Below are 16995 nucleotides of genomic sequence, written 5' to 3' on the forward strand. Positions count from 1 at the left end.
CGTAACATCTGGCACAGTTTAAGGAAGAATGAGATTTTTTTCAGAGGGTGAAAGCAATATTATGGAAAGGTTCAATCTGGTCGAGGCACACACATGGCTGATGAAGTCCAGCACAAAGGTTCGAGGAGATACAGTTTGGTGGAAATTGAAGGGTTGGCATATGAGGATCATTTGTTGGCTCTTGGTCTGCACTTGATGGAGTACAGAAGGATGGGGGGGGGGGGGGCGGATTTCATATATGTTTTCTTACATAGAAATTAAGTCTATTTTTCCCGCTCAAAATTTTTTCCCTACCTTCCAGTGTGGCGGTTCACACACGAACGACCGAAACTCGAAATCTCCGGTCCCTTCCGCAATCTTACACTGAATACCAGAAGTGCCGCGAGTAAAGAGGCGGGACTTGCAAATACACGTGCTATTCATTAACCCATTGTCGTGGGCCAGCTTCAGTTCAGTTCGGTTCAGTTCAGACTGCAAGCAGTCTGCAAAAATATCTAGGGGTGCCGCAGGAAATATTTTGGAACGCGAGTGAGGGTCTCATTCCCATTCCAAACCTTTTACGCAGCCTGCATTGCGGGAATTTTTCAAAAATTTCCCCTGACACAGCGGCTGCGTAAAAACCATAATAGAGACATTTCGAATGTTGAAAGGTGTGGACAGAGTAGGTGTGACCCATGGTAGAGGAGTCTAGGACAAGAAGCCACAACTTCAGGATAAAAGGGCATCAATTTAAAACAGAAATACGGAGGATTCTCCTTAGCCAAAATCTTGCCGACACAGGCGGCAGTGAAAGCGAGGTCTTTGGGTGTACTTAAGACCGAAATTGACAGATATTTGATTAGTCAGGGCATCAAGGGATACGTGGAAGAAGGCCGGGGAGTGGGGCTGAGTGATAAGGATCAGCTTATGATTAAATGGCAGACTCGATCTGAGGGCCAATCGGCTTTCTTCTGCTCTTACATCTTGTGATCTTATGAAGAAGGAGGAGAGGAAACACAAGGTGAACAGTAAAGTTTTAAATGGAATGACGTGCACACCTTCGACAGTGGGGTGACAGGTGAACAAAGTAAATGATCAAGTATACAAACTCATGAACTGATCAGTTTGCAGAGATGGCATGAGATGGAATCTTTAGCCGCCTTCAGGTGGCCAGAATACCCCAACGTAAAGCCGCCTAAACTACCCGAATGCGGCTGTTGGGAAGCCACCTGAAAGCGGAGAACCCTGACCCGAGGAGTACTTACCCAACTCTCCTCGGGTAGGTGTATTCTCCGCTTCCGAGTGCTTCCCCCGAGGCACCTGTCGACAGGAGCCGGCGTTTGCTCCGCGACACCTCTCCCTGCTGCGGACCTTTCAGGTGCCAGGACAGCGCCTTCAGCGCTACCACCTGAATGTCGCTTCGCGCACACCCGCAGCCAGCTCCGGAGCCGCATTCTCCCAGCTATTTCACCTGAAAGCGGCTTTCGTGTGCTGCTACGGCACCTTGTTGACCAAAGATGAGGTCGGGAGGGACCGAAGGATGGTTGGGCTGGGGTAATTTCAGAATGAGCCAAACTTACTGTTGCTTTATGAGAGACAAATAGGCAGAAGATAATGGATAACGGCGGCACAAGCAGACTGGGAAATTGTCTCGGTTTCAAACGAGAAGTTGCAGTGTGAAAGCAAAAACCCTCAAGGGCCAAGAAAGAAAGAAACAAAATGCTTCTCATCCCTTCTCATAACAACTGGCCAAATTAGAGATCCTTTGCATGGACCATCAAGGAACTGGTGAGATCTACTTGGAGCATTGTGAGCAATTTTGGGCTCCACATTCAAGAAAGGATGTGCTGACATTGAGAGAGTTCGAAGAAGGTTCACAAAGAGGATTCCGGGAACAAAAGGGTTATCAAATGAGGACCATTTGAAAGCTCTTGGTCTGTACTTGTTGGAATTTAGGAGGATGAGGAGGGATCTCATTGAAACGTTTTGAACGTTCAAAGCCACGGACAAAGGATGTAGAAAGGTTGTTTCCCATGGTGGGAGAGTCCAGAACAAGAGGGCAGGATTGAAGGGTGTCCGCTTAGTACGGAAATGCATCAGCGTTTCTTCAGCCAGAAGGTGGTTCTTGATTACCCAAGGCATCAAAGCTTATGGCAAGAAGGCTGGGTGGTGGGGCTGAATGGGAAAATGGACCAGCTCATGATTAAATGGTGGGGCAGACTCGATGGGCTGAATGGCCTATTTCTACTCCTGTGTGTTATGGTTTTATCAAACATGTTAATCTCACTTTACTCTCCACTCAACCCCATCAACCTGGGTCACTGGAACGACGAGGTAGTAATTCTACTACCGTTCCAATGTGCTACCCTTCTTGACATTCCACTATTATTAAGTCTCATCATCTTTCAAATACTGTACACAAATTCAAATGAGGCTCATTGAATTGCAAAGGGAGGAGATAAATGTACTCTCATCCCAATTATTAAACCATACTTCTCCAAAACCCAATCCTAACCGTCCCTCTCTTTCTTCACCCACCAGTCTCCTATCTTTCCTTCCCTACTCTCCCATCAAAGGCTCAGGGAAAGTTTCAGTGCAATGGAATTCATTAGAACCCCTGGTATCCAGCACCTACGGAGATTGGTAAGTGAATTTTCTGGTTGCTTGAGATTGCGTGTTGAGTGGATTGGCGAACTAAAGGCGAAGCGGCCCGATTTTCTATATTTTTTTACCTATTTATTTTCTGCGATTTTTTTTGCCGGTTGCTTCAATTCCGGATGACAGAAGGTTTACTGTTGGTTTTAAAAGAAAATTCTTGGACTGATTCAGCCAGAAAATAAATAGATACCCTCCAAATGATGGGTTCAACAATTTTCCCAAGAGAAGAGTTTACCTTGGAGGGTAAATGGAGCTCATTATAGACACTCTCACAATGAATTTCATTTCAGAAGAATACAGATCGTCACAGGAGATACGATGGAACATTCAGAATCTTGCAGACTCGACAGGGCTTTGAAAACTGGACTCTTCAGGAATTAATCTGAACTTTACAGCATGAATGGGTATGAATATATCTTTGGCTTGGCTTCGCGGACGAAGATTTATGGAGGGGGTAAAAAAAGTCCACGTCAGCTGCAGGCTCGTTTGTGGCTGACCAGTCCGATGCGGGACAGGCAGACACGATTGCAGCGGTTGCAAGGGAAAATTGGTGGGTTGGGGTTGGGTGTTGGGTTTTTCCTCCTTTGCCTTTTGTCAGTGAGGTGGGCTCTGCGGTCTTCTTCAAAGGAGGCTGCTGCCCGCCAAACTGTGAGGCGCCAAGATGCACGGTTTGAGGCGTTATCAGCCCACTGGCGGTGGTCAATGTGGCAGGCACCAAGAGATTTCTTTAGGCAGTCCTTGTACCTTTTCTTTGGTGCACCTCTGTCACGGTGGCCAGTGGAGAGCTCGCCATATAATACGATCTTGGGAAGGCGATGGTCCTCCATTCTGGAGACGTGACCCATCTCTTATTTCTCTTATTATGATTTTAAATTCCTTTCACAAAAATCAGATACCAGCAACAAGTCTCCCTAAGCAATACTTAATGTATTAAGCCATTGTTATTTCAGATATGGACAAACTAAAAAAACAAGAGATTATAAATTATTGACAATGATGGAAATCTGAAATAAAACAGAAAACGCTGGAAACACTCAGCAGGTTGGGTGGCGTCTATAGAGAGAAACACAGAGTTAATGCTTTAGGTTTGAAACCCTTTCTCAGGACTATGTCAGGTGATAACTTCACAAGGCAGACTCGCTTTTAGGGTCTAAATCAGCCCCGTTGCTCTCTCTCTCTCTGCAGATGCTGTCTGGCCACCTGAATGTTTCCGGCAATTTCAGTTCTTAGGTCCAAAACGCGTGGGGACGCTCCATAAATTGGAGAGATGAAGTTAATATTTCGGAACACTGACCTTTCATCAGAAATTTGTTTAGTCATACAGCACAGTAACAGGCCCTTTTGGCCCACAAGTTCGCGCTGCCCAATTGACCCACAACGTCTCCCCCCCCCCAATACTTTTTGAACAATGGGATGAATGTGGAGCCCCCATGGAAAACCCATGCAGACACGGGCAGAATGTACAAACTCCATACAGACAGCGTGGGATTTTACCCCCGGTGCCGATCGCTGGTGCTGTAACAGTATTGCGCTCACCGCTACACTCACCGTGTCAACCCTGTGTTTCCATTTATTTCCCTGACCAAAAGCTTTCATATTTACTCATTTACAAGGACATCATTGACAATAATGATGTTTACTGACCACATTCTTATTGCCCTTGGACTTTGAAGACTGACAGAATTCAACGACATTAGGCGCTTTCAAACTGCTGTGTAAAATGGGGTTAAACGGGCAATTTTCCCAATTAGCGCCCCACTCACGCGGCAGCTTGAAAGGATCCGACCAGGTCAGCGGACTCCAAAATCAACCGGGTCCCTGCCCTGCCTCGGAGGTAGTCAGGGAGCCCAGTTAAACTTACCTAGGACTTACCCACCGGCAGATTGAAAACAAAAATGGCCGACCCAGTTACTTCTGTGATGCCAGCACGCAGGGAAACCCCGGCTGAGGAGTCTGCCGTGGTGGGGGGGGTGGAGAGAGGGTTTGCTGCTATGGGGGGGGTGCCACAATTGGTGGGGGAATGAGATCACTGACATGGGGGCAGAGGGGTCGGCTGCCGCGGGGGCAGAGGGGGGGTGCGCGATTGACAGTGGGAGGGAAATTGACAGCAGGTGAGGAGGGCGACTGACAGCTGGTGGGTGGGGGGGGGGAGAGGAACGGTGGAGACGAACCACCGATAGTTTGCGTGAATCGTCACTTAACGTGTCATCCCAGGGGCGAGATCCCCCTAAAATCGCCAGGTTGACGATTTAATGGGTAGATCCCCCTGCAGTTTTAAAGGTGCTGGAAGCACCTTCGCCCCAGGAGGGCTACCCAGGTGCTGCAGCCTAAAAGAGCCTATTGGTGAATCTGCAGTCCCATTACGGCCAGATCAAATAAAGATGAAAGATCCTCTCGGTTAACCAGATGAGTTCTCAATACTATCTAATTGCTTCAAAGTGTAAAACACAAACGTCTGCAGATGCTGTGATTGTAGCAATGCTGGAGGAGCTCAACAGGTATTCAAGGTAGCAAATTTAAATGGGTGGCCACTGGAAAGTCCCCGCTATTCCCTGCCCCATTCCCTTGCTGACATGTCTGCTCATGGTTTCCTGCACTGCCAGACTGAACACACCTGCAAACTGGAGGAACAACACCTCATCTTCTGTCTGGGTACCCTCAGACTGGATGGCATCAGCATTGACTTCTCTGGGCAACGGTAGCCACTCCTTCCCCCCCCTCCGTATCTCCTTTCCTGTCCCTCTCTCTTTTCTTTTCCTTCCGTCTCCTTTACTTCCACTCTGTATTCAGAGATCCCAACCCACTCCCTCCCCCCCCCCCCACCCCACCCCACTATCAATTCTCACCTTTCCTTTCTCCTGACCTCTTCTCTGACTAATTGTTACCTTTGGTCTGTACTCCCCCCTCACTATTTCTTTTATTCAGACTCCACCTGCTTTATCTATAACTTGCAGAAGGGCTCAGGCCCGAAACCTCGGTCTCATATCTTTATCTCCTGTGGGCACTGTGCGACCTGCTGAGTTCTTCCAGTCTTGCTGTGTTTTTAAATGTTTCAAGGTAACCGCTTCTGTTGCCTTTAAATTTCTCAGCTTTCCATGTAAAATCATGTCTCTGGATTAACGATCCAGAACTCAGATTGCTCGTTCTTTCGTGTAACCATCACATTACTAGTCCCTGCAATTGGAGCGAAAGATCAAAGCATTTCTCTTCATTGGCTCTCACGTGAAAAGTCAAAGCATCACGTCCTGAGGAAGTGCAGTGCAATGAAATCCTGACCCACCTCAATCACAACGCTTTCCTGTTCTCTCTCTATCTCTCTCTCAAACTGATCTGATCAAGTACGAAAACTGGCCAACACTTCCTTCTAACACCGATACCATGAGGCCTACAGATTTATTTGCATCATTTACAACATGCTGAAAAATAATAAAATGGAAATTTCCAAAATCGAGAGCTCACTGTCCTTTCAACTACATTTGCAAGCATTAGTGTTTAGAGGACATCTGTCTATAATTAAGTCACCATGTAAAAGATTTGTTTTGAGTTCCTGACGGTTGAACAAATTTATATTTCCTCTATTCGGAAGAATATAACGCTTCCTCTTCATGATAATGTTGCACTATGAACAGTATTCAAAATTACAGAAAGGAAGTTGGATGCAACTTCAACATCAATCAGGTGACACTCCATAGATAGCTTCTCTCAGGCAAAGCCAAGTCATAATTACCTACGACCATGATGTTGAATTCAAATCCAGTTTTCATGGCTTTGCGTCTCATCTGATCCAGGACTGCTTCGATGCCCACATAGCCGAAGAGATCTCTCCCCGTCACATCCTTCTTAAATCCTTCTGAACATATAAGTCCGGTCTCCTGGGTTCTTTCCGCCATATTCACATTCAGCTCCTTCAGACCCAATCCTGTCCAAAAAGAACAAAGAGGATGAGACAGTTAAAGCCTGCAGCAACTTGTTGACAGCCACGCCACCACTGAGGTCTGAAGTGGAGACATCACGAGACACTGAACGCACGCATGGAGAAACTGAACACTGGCTGCAAGAGCTTTCACTTCAATTAAAATAAAATTAAAATGTCCAATGATAACCTGGTGATTCTTGCATGGGAATGACCTCTTCAACGTGAAAACACTTGTGAAGAAGAAAAAAAACACACACAAAATGGTAGGCGTTGGAATTTTGAGGGAACAACGAGCTACTGGAGGAGCTCAGCGCCCATTGGAAAGGTAACATTTCAGACCAGGATCCGTGATCGAGACAACACTTGTCGAACTTGGATGTATCAGCAACGTTAAATGTGTTCACTTATACCGGTGCAGAGCTTTGCCCGAGAGACACGTTAACCTTCAGCAAAACTTCTTTCCCCAAAGCCACCCATGTGTTAAAGTGAGGAGATTGATAATGACTACCAAAATGCAACTGGTTGGGAATGTGCTGCAAGTTCCATTCACTGCATTCAACCTATTCAGGACGATTTACTCACAGTGCCACTGTTCAAAGTTCACATTTATTGTCAGAGTACATGTATGACATCACTTACAATACTGAGATTCTTTTCCTGCGGACCAGGCAGAATTTCTACTTATCAGTAACTGTAAACCGTAGTCCATAATAAACGTAAACAAGAGAAACGATAGATTAAACTGTTGAAAATGTTGATTTCCTGTCAAACTTCCCAGCATTTGGAGTTGCATGTTTCCTCCAATTAGATAAACATGCTGATTTATTGAAAAGGCTGCAGTATGAAGCTCAGATGACAATTAAAAACCTATTGAGTTTTACACATGCAGCCGTTTGTCAATCAACAATAAGTGGTAGTCACATTTATTTATCATCACTAGGGAGGAGTAGCACCTCTGGTGGGAGGGGGAGGACTTGTCGTGCCCTTTAAGGACAGCTCGTCCCACCTCTGGTCCCCACCTGACGCTCAACTCTCACCTGTGGCTCCAAGTAGCTGTAGGAGCGGCCACACCCCGGTAAACCGTCTCGGCAGACGGGCTAAACCAGGTGAGGGTAGCCGATGGGTCTTCGACCCAGCGTGTGAAGTCTGGTCCTGGTGGACTGAGCGGAAGAGACTGATTAATGGTCCATTGATCAAGAAGTCAGGCATTGTGGAGCGCTAAGAGCATGACAAGACACTTAGAGGTCCTGGTCATACACCACAGCAAGAGAGTTCTCCAGCCGTCATAGCTGTCCGTGCCACTGATCAAGGTCTCTTCTGCCGAGAGAGTGGAGTCGGCTCTTTACAGCGGCTGTTCCACTTCAAACTCCATCACGCACAGGTTTTCTGTTGTGCGATTCATCCCAGTTATCACAGATGAACTGCACAACAACGCGTCTTCTTCGAACCGTAGGACGACAATATTCGACATAAACATACAAATTAAGGGCAGGAGGCTGTCACTCAGACTCTTGACACCATTCTGTTATTCAGTAAGCTCATGGCTGATCTGATGGCAACCTCACATCTGCATTCCTACCTACCCCAATTACCTTTCACCCTTCCATCCATCCATCCATCCACCCTTCCTTCCACCCTTCCTCCCACCCACCCACCCATCCATCCATCCATCTATCTATCTCTGTCTTGAAAATATTTAAGGAGAAACATTCACAACTTTCAGAAAGAGATGAAAAAAAATCACCCTTATTTTTGAACAGTGAATTCTATCTTGGGTTATCACTACAGGAAACATCCTGTAGGGGATATGGGGAGAAGGCAGGTAGGTGGAGTGAGGTCATAAATTAGATCAGCCATGATCGTATTGAATGGTGGAGCAGGCTCGATGGGCCATTTTTGGCCTACTCCTGTTCCTACTTCTTGTGCTCCTATGTTCCTATCCACTCCCACCCTGTCAAGATCATGAATGTTTCAATTGTCAGCTTTTGTTCTTTTAAACTCAAGTGGATGGGATAGGGGAGACAGTGAAGAGTAATTCTGCTGCTTTTGCCCTATGACATTGCCTGGACACCCGACGAAAGCAGTCACACATCCTGAGTAACTGGCATTGAGGCAAATAGTTGATTCTCAGAAAAGTTTACATCAGCACAGATACGTTTAAAAAAAAACCCTTCATCGGGCGCCTATGGGGATTGGTAGATGCCAGATAAGTTTATTTTCCGGTTGCTTGAGATAGCGTGTTGCGTGATTGGCAAACTAATGGCAAGGTGCACCCATTTTAAATTTCCGTATCTTTTACCAATTTATTTTCCGCACTTTTTTTTTGCCGGTTGCTTGAGGCTATTTGTTGTGTGAATTCCGAATGACAGAGGTTTTACTATCCAGGAAATGGCAGAAATCCTTGAGACTACTTTGAAGTGCACGTCCATAAAATCCCATTCACACTTCAGGCAAGCTTGTGCCGACATATTTAAAGTCTCGATTAGGTGCATCATTTTAGAGTCTGCACAAACAAGGTCTGGAATGGCTGTCATTTTCCCGCTTCCAAATGTGAATCCATTCATCGCTCTAATCCACAGGGCCCCAGTGGAGAATGTGTAACACAATCCCCTCTGCAGCTGTTTCTAATGGTAAAGCTTGGATTAATATAAACAAAACAAGAAAGAGAAAAGTCTTGCAATAATTCAGCTTCTTTCACAACCTTGGGTTGTCCCAAAGTACTTTACAACCTATGGAGTACTTTTGAAGTCTGATCACTCGAAAGCATGGTCAATTTACACATAGCAAAGGAATAATAACCATGTAACGTGCTTTATGACATTTGAGGCATAAATATTAGCTGTGGCTTGTGCACTCTTCTTTAACGTTGTTATGGATTCTTTCTCATTCACGTGGGTGGGCAGGTGGGGGCTTTTGAGAAAGTAACACCAAATGATGGAAACTCTGAGGGTACGCACCGCACTGGGGCACCAGTCGAGACTTTCTACCAAATTCTCTCTGGAGGTTAGAGAATATACATCAATTATCAGTTTGTTCAACGTATTTGAAGATACCTTCCTCATTCCCACCAAAAAAAAAGTTGTGCAAAGATCACTGAGTACAAGAAGAATTCTGATGTCACGAGCAGAAACCGGTCAGGACGTCTTTCTACAAACCCTCCAACTCCAACAGTTACCTCGACTACACATCTTCACACCCCGTCCACTGTAAGGAAGCTATTCCTTTCCTTGAGTTCCTCTGCCTCCATCACATCAGGATCATCCAAGATGTCCTCCTTCTTTAAAATAACGTTAACTTCCCCTCAACTGCCCTTACCAGCATCTCCTCTACTTCCTGTGATTCTGCCTACCTCTTTGCGTGTGCCTCTCCCCCCACACGCAACAAGGACAGGATTCCTTTTGGAATCACCTACAGTCTCCGCCTCGAACATATTATCTTCTGTAATTTCAGATTTATTGTCAGAATACATACATGACATCACATACAAATGAGATTCCTTCTACCTGCAGGCACGGCAGAATTACCACTAATCGGTGGAGCAAAAAATAAATTATGTACCACGTGAACATAGAAACAAATAAAGACCTGTTAACAGATAATGAATGTAAACAAACTGGCTGGGCAATACAGAGAGAACAAAAAGAAAATTAATAAAGTGCAAAAGTAAGAGTCCTTAAACAAGTCTCTGGTTGAATTTGTCGTTGAGGAGTCTGACGGTGGAGAGGCAGCAGCTGTTCCTGAACCTGGTGGTGTGAGTCGTGGCACCTATACCTTTTTCCTGATGGTGGCAGTGAAAACAGGTTGATGGTGTGGATCCTTGATGATTGCTGTGGCTCTCCGACAGCAGCTTTCCCTGAAGAGGTTCTCGATGGTTGGGAGGATTTTGCCCTGTGATGTCCTGGGCTGTGTCCACTACCTTTGTCAGAGAATTTCACTCAGGGATATTGATGTCCTCGTACCAGGCTGTGAGGCAGCCGGTCAGCACACTTTCCACCACACATCTGCCAAAATTTGCCAGGGTTTCCGGTGCCACACCAAACCTCCGCAAACTTCTGAGGAAGTAGAGGCGCCGCTGTACTTTTTGACAATGCCCACATTGGTCCAGGAAAGATTCTTCGAGACAGTGACTCCCAAGAACTTAAATTTGCTCACCCACTTCACCTCCGATCCCCCAATGATCACTGAATCATACACCTTCCTGAAGTCAACAATCAGCTCCTTAGTTTGGGTGACCCCGAGTGCGAGGTTGTTGGTGGTGCACTCTCTAGCCTTTCTTCAAGATGACATTAAAACCTCTGCACCCACCACATGTTGGCTCAATCAACATCTCGTCCAAAAGATGGCGTGCAGCACTTGCTAGGTTCAGCACTGGGAAAGGAACCGCAGATACAATCAATCACATTGAAATTGTGGTCGGCCCCACTGCAGACTGACAGATCTGAGTCAATGTTCAGCCCATTGACAACTCCCGAGCAAGTGAGGCAACCCAGGCCTGTACGCAGCAAGGTTTGGTCAACATGCAGCCATTGGCTGACAAGTCAATGCACAGCACTGAAAAAGGCCATTCATCCCATTGATTCCATACCAGCTCCGTGCAAATGCAATCCAGTTCTTCACACTGCTTCATCATTTCTCAATAGCCATGCAAGTTCTTTCCTTTAATACAGACCCCAGCCTTGTTCTGAATACTCCAAATGGACCTGCCTCCTATATTCCTGAAAATGCAATTCGCAACCCTAACCGTTCACTTGTAGAATATTTTCCAAAACCCCTTTCATTCTTGCTCCATTGATTGTGACCCCCACCCCTCCCCAGCGAAGGGAACACCTTCTCTCGAGCTATTTTGTTCCCATCCATAGTGATCGAAATGATAAATTACACCTCCATGAGAGCTCCCTGCAATTCCTGTGTTCCGATGAGAACCGTCCGTCAATTCAAATAACTTCCAGTAAATAATGTGGGTGTGTCCACTGCACCCTCTCCAAAGCCTTGACATCTTTAAATATGAATTAGGAGCAAGAACAGTACCATCGAGCCTGTTCCACCAATCAATAATATTACAACATCCAGGGGGGCCTTTGGCTCATGATGCAACGACCTATAAAAATCTACTCCACATTAATCAGCCCTTTCCTCTCTCACAACTCATACCCCTCCATTTTTTTCTTACACTCATGTATCCCTATTGTAACAGCCTCTACCACCACCTTTGGAAATACACCCACCACTCTGTGTAATAATAAGACTTACCTCTGATGTCTCCCTAAACTTCCCTCCACGAACCAAAATGGATGTCCTCTGGCATTGGCCATTGCCACCCTGACAAAAGGGTGCTGGCTATCTGCCCTATCCATTCCTTTTACACTTCAAACTACTTTAATTTCTAAAGCACAACTGCTCTCTATGTTGCCACAATGTTCCAGCATAGAGGTCTTGCAAAAGGAAAAGATCCTATGGGAAATGCTGCTTTAATGCAAAGCCAGTTCTTTTGAAAAGTAGCCATATAAAGATACATTTTTGAAGCATTTCCTCGAGCCAACTCCACTATTTATTAAGATTGTGACCTGCTCTTACATGACCGATAATCTAATTGTAACCGCATACACGTGTATCCATGGCAACCGTTTACTCTTCTTCGCGTCGGACATTTATGCATCATTGCCTTGGAAATATTCAAGTCTTTGAACAGAGAACAGTACAGCGCTGCAACAGGCCCTTTTGGCCCTGCGTCGACCGTGACGCCAATTTAAACCGCGCACCCGAGAACAATGTCTGATCTGCTGAATTCCTCCAGTAGCTCATCGTTTGAAACACACATTCATCCACGCATGGTCCATGTCCCTCCATTCCCTGCCCTCTTCACGTGCCCGTCTTAATTCTTGGCCTCCACTGTTCCCTTAAGGATTGAGATCCAAAAGCCCAACAGCAAGAACAACAAGGTTGACACCGTGGCTGAAATAACACAAGTAAGAATCAAGAACACAAGTTGGATCATCTCAATCTTAAAAGGATGACTTTTTGGGTTTGTTTAAAACAGTGGCCCCCTAGTTCTGGATTCTCCTGCTTCCTGAAAAATTTGGCATTCATAACTTGGCCCAAGGCTCCAGTGAAAGTCGCACGAGCGTTTGAAACAGGTTCATCAAGATTGATTGGCTGGCATCGTCTACAAATAAAACCTAGGATCCTGCATGTTATTTTTCTAAAACCTCTTCCCTGTACTTCCAACGAAACACACACATATATTCCCAGGTACTTTCATTCCTTTAGCTCTGAGAATCATGTCCACTATTCTTCCCTTTTCAGTTTTTTTCCCGACCAAAATGTAATGGTTCAGTTTTCTCATAATTCAGTTTCACCTGTTAATCAACCATCAGATTTTCTGTAACATATTGAAGTTCCTTTTAACCATCCTCTACACTTGCACCTCCTGTAACCCTAAAAAAAAGCATATCCCACTCCAGATTGTTAATACACATCAAGAATGTCGTGGTCTTTTGTACAGAGGCCCCCATGGCACCCTTCTCTCCAATCGGAGAAACAATTCGCTGTTCCTGGTTCCCACCAATCTTCTACCCATTCCTTCCTGGGTCCAAGCACGATGAGCAGCTAATGAAGCACCACTCCATGATTTTCCCAATCAAACCACACTGGCCCAATGACTGCTAGGTCGATTCCCTGGTTATTGTTTGCTGAAGTATCCCCACTTTTAACAGGCTCTGAAATTACAAAGTAGAGTTTAAAAATCCCTGGTATCCGGCACCATTGGGGATTAGTAGATGCCGGATAAATGAATTTGACGGTTGCTTGAGATTGCATGTTGCGTGGATTGGTGAACTAACGTCAGACGTGGTGCGCCAATTTTAATCTTACATTTTTTCTTACCTCTTTGTTTTCCACAATTTTTTTTTGCCAGTTGTTTGAATTTCAGATAACAGGGGTTTTACTTTACTTACACCTTTCTCTGAACAAGAGTATGACATCTGCAGCTCTCCAGTCCTCTGATGTCATCCCTGAACTGAACTATGTTTAGGAAGATTGTCCAGATCCTATCCAAACTTCTCCTTCACTTCCTTTAGCACCTTGGGATAAAATGGGAAATTTCATGATTGTCTGACACCACATACTGAACTCATTTGACCTCCTGGAACTGTAAGGGATTGGGAAATTCCCTTTATCCAGAACTCAAGCAATCGGCAGCCTCAAGGAACCAACAAAAAAAAACCTGTGCAAAATAAATAGGTAAAAAATACGAAAGTTTAAAATTGGTGCCCCCAGGTGGTAAGTTCGCCAATCACGCAATCTCAAGCAACTGGAAAATTCACTAGTCCGGCATCTCCCAATCCTCACAGGTGCTGGATACTTCTGGGGGCGGCGGGGGTGGGTTTATTGTATTTGGCAAGCTCAGCAAGGGATGCATTTGGCCTCTTCTCCCTTTAGTCTCAGTTTTCAACAATTCCACGGTGAACTTGGCTCCCTTTTACAATGATGTGATGCATCTTGTCACTGGAGGTCAGTGGCAAAAGGCAGCAAAGTAGCAGAACCCCCCCATTCAAAGACAACACCTGAAGTTAAAGCTACTCACTCCAGCTGACCACAGAGAAACTGAGAAGAACTTCACGAGGTGCCATCAGCACCCAGGAATCAGAACTCTCTTCTCAGCACGTCCATCTCGTGCTACTGCTGAACGCGCCAGCTTTCGCTTCCACAGCTCGTTTCTTTTTTCGCTTTGAGTTTATTAACATTAATTTTTTTTTAAAAACCAAAAAAAAAATAGACTTCACTCACAGCAAATTATTTACAACAGGAAAACCATTCAAAGTTCATTCCCACCCTTCATTTCAATATCCATACATTTCCATCACAAGGGATTGAATTTAGGAGCAGGGAGGTCGTGCTGCAACTGTACAAAGTACTGGTGAGGCCGCATCTCGAGTACTGCGTGCAGTTCTGGTCTCCTTACTTAAGGATGCGCTGGCTTTGGAGGTTCAACAGGTTGTTTCCAGAGATGAAGGTTTTGGCCTACGAGGAGAGATTGAGGCTTCTGGGACTGTACTCGCTGGAATTTAAAAGAAAGCGAGAGGATCTTATTGAAAGGTATAAAATTATGAAAGGCATAGATAAGAAAGAGGTAGGCAAGTTGTTTCTATTGATGGGGGAAAAAATGAAGGCCATAGGATTCGGGGTAGGCGATGTAGGACTGAGATAAGGAATTGCTTTTACCAGTGAATCTATGGAATTTGCTGCTCATTGAAGCAGTAGAGGCTATCTCAGTAAATATATTTAAGACAAGGTTGGATAGATTTTTATATGTGGTATTAGGGGAAATTAAAGGATGTGGGGAAAAGGCAGGTAGGTGGAGATGAGGTCATCATCAGATCAACCATTGAGCAGGCTCGACAGGCCTAATCCTGCTCCTTTTTCTTCTGCTCTGATCACTTCCACAGCTTATTGCATCAACCAAGTCAAGTCCGGCCTTCGACGAGACCCGCTCCTGACTGCGTCCACTCATTGTTGTTCTTGAAGTTGGCTGAAGAAGGAGTACTTTATTGGACTCATTCAAACACAAAGAGACACACCAATTGTATTTAATCATCCATTCAAAGCCTGACCCAGGGGCAGTAAACACCGCACTCACATTACATTGGCCATGTTGGAATTCCATTTGACCTCAAGTAAATATTGTATTGTTATCGTTGCCTTGAATCTCTGCTGACCTTCAACTTTCTCTTCTCGGGTTGAATGGAGTTGCTCCCATTTTGTGCACTAGGAAGGGTGCGAGCCCTGTGGCTGGAGGGGGTGGGGGAGGGGGGCACTAAACCCTTTCTTCGAAGTTCTTGCAGGTTCAAGACCCACTCCAGGAACGGAGGCTGAAGTGTTGAGATGTTACATTTCCGCCCAACGACAATGTTTTAAGAAAAGAATTCCTGTTCAACATTTGTTCCTGAAATCAACATCACTGTGAACATATTACCTCCTCATTATCCGACGGCTAGGTGCAAATTAACTGCTGCGTTATGAGAATTCAAACTATGTTGTTAGGTAGGTCTAGCTCTGCTACGAAGGTAATACCATATATACTGATGTAGAAGTCGAATTTTCTCGACTACTTTTAAATGTTAAATTTATGATGTCGACTATTACATGGATACTACTTTTGAGGGGCTGAAATTCACACACTATAATCCAAAATACCACATCAGTAGCAGAAGTCCAAATGATCCCTCAACAAACAAAGAACAATTCGCGCATCAAGACACGTGTCCTATCGCGGGGGAAGTCGGGGGACCGCGGTAAGTATCTGCGTGGTCGGAGGCATTGTGAGCTCCGATCGGCGGGTGGCCGGGCCAAGAGAGTCAGGCCGACTTTTAATCAAGATGCATGGAAAACTCCAGATTTTTTTGGCCAAAAATAAGGGGTCTACTTTTACACTAGTTATCTGTCCATCTTGGCTAACTTTCGGAGGGAACGTAAGCAACCAGCCTGCCATCAACCCTGCATGTAGAACAGGAGGTCCTGTGGCAGCACCTTAACAAACGAGCCATAATCATGTTCCTACATAATGTCTAATCCTCTAAAGCTCATTGTTACCTGCAAAATATTTTGGTGCATGGTAAATGCTGCAGATATCCTAATTGTTCCTCACAAGGCAAGGTCAGGTTTCAGCCTCAGCTCATTGTAAGCCATCATCTTAAATCCCAACGTCTTATGAATGGGTCGGCTGTTGACTCAAAAGTCAGGGTTGCTAAGCAACTCCACACACACACACACACACACACACACACAAAAAAAAGCTGCTTTAGAAGCTGTGCCTTCTGCTTTATGTATTTTTTAAAAAATATTCACAAGTGTTGGATCATGGAGACAAGGCAAAACAACGGTAAAACCACAGTCCCCACATCAAGTCAAAACACAGAGATGTTGGAGGAATTTGCAGCATCCTTCAGAGGTCAAGATACATGCCTTCAAGGTAGGAGTTTTTAAAAAAAAACAGACAGGTGCCTGAATTAAAAGGCTCGGGAGAAGGAAAGAAAGAGCGGGAGAGGAGCACAAACCAACAAATACCCTTAAGAAGGGCACCGTCATGAAATGTGCGTCTATATCTCTACCTCCGGCATTGCTATGTGTTTACTACAATCGTGGCACCTGCAGACTTTCGCGTTTCACTTCCTCCTGACAAGAATAATTTACAATGCACCTTCATTTCTGGATTGTGCAGTCTTCCAATCACAGCACAGAAAGCCAGTCTTCCTGCTCTTACTTCTGGCTATCTCTGTTGCATAGTAATGGGCATTCCAACAAGAAGCCTGCAATGCCACTGGCACAATAGAAGTGACTGCGTTCACCTGCCACATTCTGCACGCAGTGGACAATACTCCAGGGATTAGATACGAGGCTGCTCAGAAAAGGGAACAGATACCGTAACCTCAATTTTCCATCACTGA

At 45.2% G+C, this 16995-nt stretch overlaps 1 protein-coding gene across 16 annotated transcripts in view; it reads right to left on the reverse strand.

Annotated features, from left to right (window-relative positions):
- The window catches only part of LOC138746879 (neuronal-specific septin-3-like), a 294741-nt gene that overhangs the window by 106425 nt on the left and 171321 nt on the right, over nucleotides 1-16995 (reverse strand). For all 16 annotated transcript variants that reach the window (XM_069905464.1, XM_069905463.1, XM_069905474.1 and 13 more), the window contains one exon: nucleotides 6365-6556. In XM_069905464.1, coding sequence (XP_069761565.1) covers nucleotides 6365-6556 — 192 coding nt within the window. The remainder of the gene's footprint in view (nucleotides 1-6364; nucleotides 6557-16995) is intronic.

This window comes from Narcine bancroftii, chromosome 12 (genome assembly GCF_036971445.1).
Source record: "Narcine bancroftii isolate sNarBan1 chromosome 12, sNarBan1.hap1, whole genome shotgun sequence".
NCBI classification, from domain to species: Eukaryota; Metazoa; Chordata; class Chondrichthyes; order Torpediniformes; family Narcinidae; genus Narcine; species Narcine bancroftii.